Source organism: Apium graveolens, chromosome 5 (genome assembly GCF_009905375.1).
Source record: "Apium graveolens cultivar Ventura chromosome 5, ASM990537v1, whole genome shotgun sequence".
Lineage (NCBI taxonomy): Eukaryota > Viridiplantae > Streptophyta > Magnoliopsida > Apiales > Apiaceae > Apium > Apium graveolens.
Window position 1 is genome coordinate 215478059 of NC_133651.1, and position 10100 is coordinate 215488158.

The 10100-nt window shown below is 35.2% G+C and overlaps 1 protein-coding gene across 1 annotated transcript; it reads left to right on the forward strand.

Moving 5' to 3' along the window:
* The first annotated feature begins 451 nt into the window (after positions 1-451).
* On the forward strand, positions 452-4490 carry LOC141724817 (uncharacterized). Its single transcript, XM_074527096.1, has 6 exons — positions 452-1047; positions 1848-1946; positions 2941-3118; positions 3508-3605; positions 3929-3990; positions 4075-4490. Exons 1-6 carry the CDS (start codon positions 580-582, stop codon positions 4220-4222), a joined length of 1053 nt encoding a protein of 350 aa, XP_074383197.1. The 5' UTR covers positions 452-579; the 3' UTR covers positions 4223-4490.
* Positions 4491-10100: the final 5610 nt, after the last annotated feature.

Below are 10100 nucleotides of genomic sequence, written 5' to 3' on the forward strand. Positions count from 1 at the left end.
AAGTTTATTTTTTTTTAACCCACAGTCAAATGAATGGAACCATGGCTACTGATCATCTGAAAATGTTACTGTACTTGATGATTGTTTACATGAGTTCTGAAAACAAAGACTAGAATTGCCTTCATGATCAGTTGATATGGGAGATGTACATTAGAGCTTATGTTTTAAACTATAGAACTAAAATAAGCATTAAATTTTCTAAAAATACCACTTGTTTTTGTTCAAAACTGGGAATTTGCAGTTGGTGCATTGTAGACTTGTAGTATACTAGTAAAACCATACAGTACATCTCAAAGAAAAAAATATAAAAAACTCCAAAAAAGATATATTGCATTTTTATGAAAAAAATACATGAAGAATAACTTATATTTTTAATATTTTCAAATTTCAATAGATATCGTAATATTCCTATAATGATTATATTTTCAACGAAAACAAAACTAACAAAACAACCATAGCAAAGCAAGCATTGAAATTATCAAACAAAAAACACACACTTGTACACACAGTGTCAAGAAACACCCTTAATTCCCCCAAAACCCCCTTGGGACCCTCTCCCTCAAAAACCCATCTCCTAAAATGTACGCCACCGCAACTACCACCGCTTCTTGTTACTGTAATTACACTTCTTTCAACCCATTTTCAACCAAAATCAAATCTTTTTCTTACAAATCATCTTTCCCAAGAATACCCAGTAACCCCTTTTCATCTCACCCCTTATCTTTCTCCGGCAACTATTCCGGCCGCCGTATAGTCTTACCTGCTCCGGCGGCGAAAAAATCGGAGTCAGAGCCTAAAAAGGGAGCCGAGGTTAAGGAAGAAGTGATTGAAGAGGAGGAGGATTTGCCTTGGATACAAGAGAAGGCTTTGGATTTAGTCGAGTTTACGGGCTCGGTAACTCAGGCGATTCCGGGGCCTCGAGTTGGAACTAGCTCTTTGCCTTGGATGCTTGCTGTTCCTTTGGCTTATCTTGGCATTACTTTTGTTTTTGCCTTTTATAAGACTGTCAAGAAGTTCAATTCTCCCCGGGAATTGCGTCGTAAACAGGTTGCTTTCATGTACATTTTTGTGATTTGGATTGGTAGCAAAATTATGGTTTTTGTTTGTGTTTGGTTATTGTTGAATTTTTTGATATGAATGTAGCAGTAAAGTATTATGATTGTAGTAAAATAGTCTTGTTCTGCTGTTTACATTTCCCTCTTACCGTCATACTTTCTTCCCAGAATGTGTGCTTTGATATCATTTATTGGTAGAAGTAGAGATTTACTTAGTAGCAAAGCTATAAGTTCTGTTTTTTTCTATATTGTTGAAATGTAGTAGTGTAGCAATTAAATCGTATTGTGTTGTTTCCAAAGTAAAGCAGTCTTGTTTGATGCCCGCATTTTCCCATATGGGCATAGTTAGTACCTAGAGAATTGAGCTGTAAATTGGTCGATCACTGATATATTTTTTGTGAGTTGAATTGGTTGCAAACTTATAATCCACTATAGGTGTTACATGTATTTGTTTGAAGTAAGCTTTGTTTTGTTTTTGTTACTTACTGTGATGTCAATGTAGTTGTGAAACATTCACATTTCACTATATTATGTGGACCAATGCTTACATTTTCCTTGTACGATCATGTGCTTCATGATTATTTATTTTTTTGTGTAAGATAAAAGTGGACATTTGGTGGAAAGATGATATGTGAAACTTTATGTATGGTATAGTTTTTGATGGTACTGTTTGCTATGTGATTAATTGATTCATATAAACATGAATTAATGTTTTCAGTTGCTAAAGTTATAATGTTGAATTTTAACTTGTGGATGCATTCCTTAACTTTCCGTTACCGATAATATTGTCAGGTCAATAAGAATGCTGTGTTGTGCAAATCAATAGACGAGTTATTTGCAAAGGGAAGTGATGCAGTAGAAGAGTCAGCTTTGAAGGGGCTGATGCAAAAGGTGAGATGCATACTACAAAACCAGTTTAACCCTTTTCGTGTCTTTTGTATGTATAAACTAGTGATGCTCCGCTCCTGAGGTTTTTGAATTGATCTTAGCCGTTCAGCCTTTCTAGACCCTTTGATACGAACATTGTATATCTTACAAGATATTTCTTTATTATGATGAATAGATAACATTAAGCCCAATTGTTTGCGGGCCTTAGTCCGTTGGGTTATGTTTAAGGGTTTTTATTCCTATTTAAGTCATGTAATCCCCTAGATTATATTTAGACTTCATTTTTTGAGGGATAGACTTAATTACTCCCTCCGTCCCTTTCAATTGTTTACATTTTTTAGAGAGTGTCCGACACGCATTTTAAGGTGCATATAATGTATAGTTCTGTAATTTTTTTTTACAATTTTGTTTTTCTGAATAAAAATTAAAACATTCAACTTTTATTCAGAAAAAGAAAATTGTAAAAATAAGTTACATAACTATACTTTTTATGCACATTAAAATGCGTTTCAAACACTTCCTCAGAAATGTAAACAATTGGAAGTGATTGAGGGAGTAATATATAGTGAATTGATATCAATATTGATCAGGGTCTCATATGTGGGTTGCTATTCACAGTTTTTCTCCCTTGTGTGGTAGGGAAACCCTTGGGGTAGTGAATTTTCTGCGGCTAATTCACCCGAAGATTTATCTATTTCTTGTTTCATTCAATAATTACATCTTTACATAATCTATCCTGCATCAAACTCTCTTTTTCTCAGCAGTAAACGGGTCCGCAAATCCTAGCACTGTACAAGAAAGGTTGTAGGCTAGTTATAGAGGTGTTTTACCTGCATTAAATATGACTGTATTATAGGAGAAAATCTGTTACATAATAAGTACTTCTGTACAAACTTTTCTAGTTCAATCTTGTTTTAAAATCTCTTCAACTCAATATAGCCTGATACTCTTGCATGCCTGAAGTATATAGTTTGATGACATTGTTATGTGTACTCAGACAGGATTTACCATGGAGGAGGTATTACGCAAGTATATTCGGTATGCGTTGAATGAAAAACCCTTTAACCCAGAATTGGTTTCAAATTTGATCAACCTTAGGAAAGCATCAATGCTGGATGACACTCAAGTTGCTGAAACTTTGAAAGAGATATCAAGGAGAATTGTGAAAGACAAAGGTAATTATGAGGGAATTCTTATGAGAAGCGGAAATGCACCAAAAGTTAAAGGGTATAACTTATTTATCACCAATGTGTTCTTAATTGAAAAATATAAGAAGTGGCTATGGTAAGAGGATGCACAAGACCTTTGATGCACTTGTGTTATTCGAATTATGTCAATTAGATAGATAGAATATATGATTTGACGATAAATTAAAGTAAATATTGAATAAGCATTATACCCCAAAAGCTTCAATTTAACAAAGATGTTAAACATGTATTAGGTGTTTTAGCCTTCTAAGTTCCATTTTCCTAGTATATTACACAGTAGGAAGACCTAATCCAGAGCACCTATATGTTAATGTAGAGCTATTGTGGATTGAAAGTTGTCGATTGTATTATTTCAGGTCCAGTTGTCATGGATATGTCAGGATATTCAGCAAAGGGTTTTAAGAGGAAACTTGCAGTACAAGCCCTTTTTGGAAAAATTTATTATCTTTCTGAGGTAAGAGGCTGAGTAGCCATTTTGTATATGGTATAGGTTTCACTTTTCCTTGGTACAGGATTCCAATATGTGATTGTAGGATAAACTCTGCCGCACTTAATTAATGTAGTTAAATTGTATAGGTAGCTATTGTCAATTACTAATATGCAAGAGTCGTTTATGCTGATCCTTTTTTCACCTTCAATGTGCTAGTTGGTTGTTATTATTATGTAGTTCTAAACCATATTATGAGTATCCTAGTGAATTTTTTGCAAACAGATTTAGGTAACAGGTTATGTATTTTTTTTGTGTGGTTTGATTCTTATGTACTTGTTGTCCACCAGCTGCCAGAGTTTTGTTCAAGAGGGAGTTCTTTGGTGGTTAAAGAATTATTTGGCGTTTCAGAGTAAGGCTTTTATTTTTTGTTCAACCTGTTCCGCCAAATGCAACTTGAGTGTCTAAAGCTCTCTTGTTCATGTAAAAATTTCAGTGAGGATGCTGAAAAGCTTAGGATGCACACTAGTTCAGAAGCTGGGGATATGGAATCCCTAGAGAAGATGGTTGGGGGTTCAGACTCAGAATCTGAATCAGAATCAGAATCAGAAGATATTAGTGAAGGATCATCTCAGGCTCCTTAGTTTAGTTTGCATGATGAAGTAATCAAGCCCCGTTTTAAACAATGTAAGTTGGGCATTTAACCGCAGGAGAAAGGGTTTTGGGAGAGTTTATACGCAGTGGTTTAAAACTACTTATAAATACTGTGATTTTCGGCAATGTTCACTAGTGCATGACACTATGTGAACTTTTGTTCAGTTTTGAAACTTGAATGTGTTTAATCCATGTACATTTTTAATTGGTAGAAGCAAAGCTTTTTAAGTGATTTCAAATTGATCTCTAATCTTCAAATTGTGAGAGTACTAACCTGGTAGGTAGTTAAAGACATTTGAATGGCCGAATTTTGGCCCAGGAAGTGTTTATTTATTGAAGTTCCAAACAATAAGTCAGAGCGACTTGGTCCGATTTTAGAAAGAGTTTGTGTCCCTGGAAGATTTGAGATTGTGGACGTCTATTGGGCATAGTTAAATCATGAAATATTCATAGTTAAATTTATTATTTGTTAGCTACTAATGACACAATGTGAATGTAGCCGATAATAAATGGGGATTAGCTTGTTTTACACACAGATAATAAGAAATATAAAAGGTAATACAACTTGAAACTATCTTAAAATAAGATAAAACTTTCTTCAAATTATTAGGATGGGATTAAATTATAAAATTCAAGTTACAAAATCTTAAAACTTTCTTAGAAAAAATATTTAGATAAAAAGTAGGGATTTCCCTGGCAATGTTAACTAGTAGCTAATTATTAAAATGGTCATAGTTGTTATTGATTGCACTTATTAAAATGCTAATACAACTTGAAACTATCTTAAAATAATTAAGATAAGATAAATAAGGAGTCGTAGGAATTAGTGGGCCGTGTTAATCCGGTAGCTAAGTACTTATTAAAATGATAATAGTTGTTATTGATTGTACTAATTAAAATGATAATAGATGCAATTATAATTCAAGTTACAAAATCTTAAAACTTTCTGAAAAATATTTAGGAAGGAGTTGTAGGGATTTCCTTGACAATATCGGCAACTAGTTGTTATTAATTATACCTATTAAAATGGTAATACAGCTTGAAACTATCTTAAAATAATTAAGATATGATAAAATTTTCTTCAAATAATTAGGATGAGATGAGCTCATAAAATTTAACTTACAAAATCTTAAAACTTCCTTTCCTTAATAGTGTTAATCGTTATTGATTGTACTTCTCTTGTTAAACTACATTGATCAATATGAGAGGTATGGAACATGTTTGGGTCAAGGAAAGAAGAAGACTTGAAATAAGAAATTAGAACCTTAGTATATAGGTTTGTAATAAAACCTCAATAGGGGCCCAATTACAATTATAAGGGGAAATTCTATTAAAGACTCCCTATAAATATAGGCGAATTGCCCTACTTGTAAAAGGTTGAAAAAATACGTATCAATAAAGGAAATTAAAACCTTAGTACATAGGTTTGTAATAAAAGCCCAATAGGGGCCCAATTATAAGGGGAAAGCCCATTAAAGCCTCCCTATAAATACTGACGAATTGCCCTACTTGTAAAAAGTTGGAAAAAATAAGTATCAATAAAGAGTATTGTTCCTAACATAAACATGACTCATATTTAGGGTCATCATTTTGCGTTAGAAGGATCTCTTAAATTTGATACCCCAACATGATTATTGAAGAAGCAGATCCAGAGAAATGCAGAAACACGACTGAGATCCAAACTGTTCAAAAATCATAACATGTTACTCCAGTAGAAAAAGATAAAGTACCGCCGACCCTCAAGCCAAGACGGTTGTTTGCGGTGGAGGAAAACCCCCCACCTGAGGGATCTCAGGCGCAGAGACCCCCAGTCAAACGCAAGAGGAGAATCGTTAAGGATACTCGTTATCGTGTTTTAACGGAAAAGGGAAAGCAGATGCTCTCCAGTGATGCTAGATTGCATTTACAAAAGTTGAAGCAGAAGAAATTCTTACGAGAGCAAGAGATAGTGGGTGTGGAAGGTTCGGATGAGGAGCTCAAGATGTTAGAGGCTGAAACCCAAAGACTAGAGGCGAAACTGGAGAAAATAAGGGAATTTCAACGTTTGCAGCAAGAGTTAAAACATGCATCGATTAAGGAAGGTGGTGCTGAGGAACTCAGTTATGTGGAGCTTTCGGAGGATGATGAGGATTACTATTATGACGAAGAGGAGGTTTCTACTGAGTCTATATATTCAATTCAAGACCCCGGCGCCCCAAGACAGTCTCTTCAGGGGGGACTTCGCAAGGGTCGATGTCAACAGACTCGATATCACAGGAGGAGTTCCTGAAAATGCAGGAAGATATGGCTCAGTTGCGAGATTTAGTTCGAACTCAATCAAGGTTCGAAGCCCCGGTGGAAAGTCCTCTCTCTCGAAGCATCGAGAAAGCAAAGATAGACAGGACTCTGAAAACTCCGGCACTCGATCAATTTGATAGATCAACCGACCCATCAGGTTTCCTTAACACCTTTGATGGTCGAATGACGTTTTACGGACACTCAGAAGTCGCCCGTTGCCAATTCTTCTCTACATGCTTACAAGGCACAACCCTATGTTGGTACAACAATCTCCCATCTATGTCAATCGACTCTTGGACTACATTGAAGACTAAATTTCAGACAAGATTTTGAAGCAACTACTGTTAGATATATTTGATAATGTCATGGCTAATATGATTTATGTTTAGTTTTCAGATCTTACTTAAACAGGATAAATCAGTACTTACTGGAAGTCAGGACTTAAGGATATCAGTACTTACATTATCAGGAGATAATCATCAGAAGATGGATATCAGAACTTAAGTACTGAAGGACGTTCAAATAAGGACAGCAGCTGATTAAAGGAAAGAAGATCGAGACAAACATAAGAAGAGATATGCATGAAGAAGGAATTCTATGAAGAATAGAATACTTGGAAGAAAAGATATCTGATTGATATATTTTAGGAAGTAGAATTATATTATATATCAATTAGCGATTATCTTGTAACTGTGTAGTATATAAACACATACATAGGGTTTATACTATAAGTGTTATCATATTCGAGAAGATTATTCATAAAAACCCTAGTAGCTCTCGTGATATTTGTTCATCACTGAGAGGTAACAGTTCCATACTGTAACAGAGTTTATTATTTCAATAAAGTTTGTTTTCTGTTAATTGAGTTATTAAAGTTCGATTTGATTGTACTTTACACCGTATTCACCCCCTCTACAGTGTGTGTGTGACCTAACAAGTGGTATCAGAGCCTATCTGTTAACGCACAAACAATTTAAGATCCAAACACAATCATGTCTGACACAGAAACTCCAACTAAGCCCACCAAAACTGAAGAACCTCCAAAGACACAAATTCAAAGTCGGTATGAGACCATCAGAGTTCCCATACTGAGACCATCTGAATATGCCATATGGAAGGTGAGGATGACCATGTTTCTGGAAGCTACAGATCCAGAATATCTTGATAGAATCAAGGACGGACCTCAAAAACCGACCAAGCTCGCTGTTGCAATTGCAGGTGAAGCAGCAAAGACTGTACCAAAGGAGAAGAGTGATTACACTGCTGAAGATATCACATCAATTGCTAAGGATGCTAAGGTACGACACTTACTGCATAGTGCCATTGATAATGTAATGTCAAACAGGGTAATTAACTGTAAGACTGCAAAGGAGATATGGGATGCTCTGGAAACAAGGTGTCAGGGAACTGATACAATTAAGAAGAACAGGAAGACAATACTCACTCAAGAGTATGAACACTTTGATTCAAAGGCTAATGAGTCATTGACTGATTTATATGATAGATTTGTCAAACTCTTGAATGATTTGTCACTGGTTAATAAGGAGTATGATCTTGAAGATTCAAACCTTAAATTCCTGTTAGCTCTTCCTGAATGCTGGGATTTGAAGGCAACAACAATAAGAGATAACTACAATCTTGATGAAACAACTCTTGATGAAATTTATGGAATGCTCAAGACTCATGAACTTGAGATGGAACAAAGAAGCAAGAGGAAAGGAGGAAAGTCAAGGACAGTTGCTCTTAAGGCTGAAGAAGAATCCCCCAAGGCAGCTACCTCTAGGAAAGACAAGGGTAAAGCTCTTTTTACAAAGTCTGATACTGAGTCATCAAGTTCTGAAAGTGATGATGACTCAGAATCTGAAAACTTGCCTGAGACTGATGCTGATGAGGAGATGATGAAGCTGTGTGCTCTTATGATGAAAGGGATCACAAAAATTGCATACAGAAAGTTCAGGAAGGTAAAGAAGTTTTCTAGGAAAGGCACAAATTCTGATAAGAAGAATTTCAGAATATCTGAGGGCAGAGGAGGAAAGTCTGACAGAGGAGATTATACCAATGTCAAATGCTATAACTGTGGTGAGAAAGACCACATATCTCCTGATTGCAAGAAAGTGAAGAGTGACAAAGGCAAGGCTCTTGTCACAAAGAAGAAAAGCTGGACAGACACCTCAGACTCTGAAAGTGAGGAGAATTATGCTTTGATGGCAAATGCTGATACAGCAAGTGCTGAAAGCAGTTCTGAAGCTGCTGAATCAAAGGTACTTCAGACTACTTATGCTTTTCATACTGATGATATTAATGAGTTGAGAAGATATCTTAAAACCATGTTTGTTAGTTATAGAGATCAAACCTTAACATATGAAAGATTAACTTATGAAAATCTTGCTTTTAAGAAAAGAAATGATTTCTTAGAAAAAGAGTTAGTTATGTTCCATCAAACTCAGAAAGATAGAGATGATGCTTTTTATGTTAGGGATGAAGTGCTAAAAATGAATGAATCTCTAAAAACTGAGTTAGATAAGGAAAGAGAGGTAATCAGGACTTGGACTAACTCTGGCAGAACAACTCAAAATTTGCTAAGTAGTGAAAACTGGAAAGAGGGCTTAGGTTATGGAGAGGATAAGAATGATAAAGGAACTATATAAATTAAGCCTGTTGTTAAGCAAAAGCCAAAGTTAAAACCTGTTAAGTTTGTAACTGTAAAGTCTGATAATGAGAAATCAGAAGTTAAAAAGGGATTAACTTTTGACAAACTAAAACAGGATAAGACAGCTGAAGTAAACATAGGCTTAATGACTAAGAAGCAGCTTAAGCATAAGCTGAAAGATGTTAAGAACGCAAACAAGGTAAAATCACCTAGGAAAAATATGAATGGAGAGGAAGGTGTGAATAAAAGCAATGATTATAAGTCTGTTCCTGATGCTCCTAGGAAAACGTGTCATAACTGTGGAAGTTCTAACCATCTGACTTCTTTTTGCAGGAAGAATAAGAACATAAACTCCTTATCTTCAAGGTCAGGAGTTAAGAGCCAGTCTGTTAGATATAAGCCACAAAATCCTTGTTTTTATTGTGGTAATTTATGTCATTTCATTTATACTTGTAAGGAATATCATAGTTTGTACTATGATTATTATCAAATAAAACCTTCTTTAAAGAAAGTTTCCATTGTTCCTTCTAGTGTAAATTCTGATTCAAAGTCTGATAGTGTAAATTCTGATAAGAAAAATGTTAACATAAACTCTGATGCTAAATCCGCTGTAAATGTTAACAAACTTGATGAGGCCAAAGGATCCAAGCAAGTCTGGGTCCTTAAAACTAATCATTAGTGGTCTTTGTGATTGCAGGGCAACAGGAAAAACATCCTAGTTCTGGACAGTGGATGTTCAGGACATATGACTGGAAATAAAGCCCTGCTATCAGACTTTGTGGAGAAAGCTGGCCCAAGTGTTTCTTATGGAGATGGCAACATTGGAAAAATATTGGGATATGGCAATATCAATCTTGGGAATGTCATCATTAAAGAAGTAGCTCTGGTCTTAGGACTTAAACACAATCTGCTGAGTATAAGTCAAATATGTGACAGAGGTT

What these genes read in the sequence shown, in the direction of transcription:
- LOC141724817 (XM_074527096.1), top strand. Translation starts at nt 580, where the DNA reads ATGTACGCCACCGCAACTACCACCGCTTCTTGTTACTGTAATTACACT. An exon ending in GGGAATTGCGTCGTAAACAG is followed by an intron (nt 1,048 to 1,847) that starts GTTGCTTTCATG and finishes TAATATTGTCAG; the next exon opens with GTCAATAAGAATGCTGTGTT. An exon ending in TGAAGGGGCTGATGCAAAAG is followed by an intron (nt 1,947 to 2,940) that starts GTGAGATGCATA and finishes ATGTGTACTCAG; the next exon opens with ACAGGATTTACCATGGAGGA.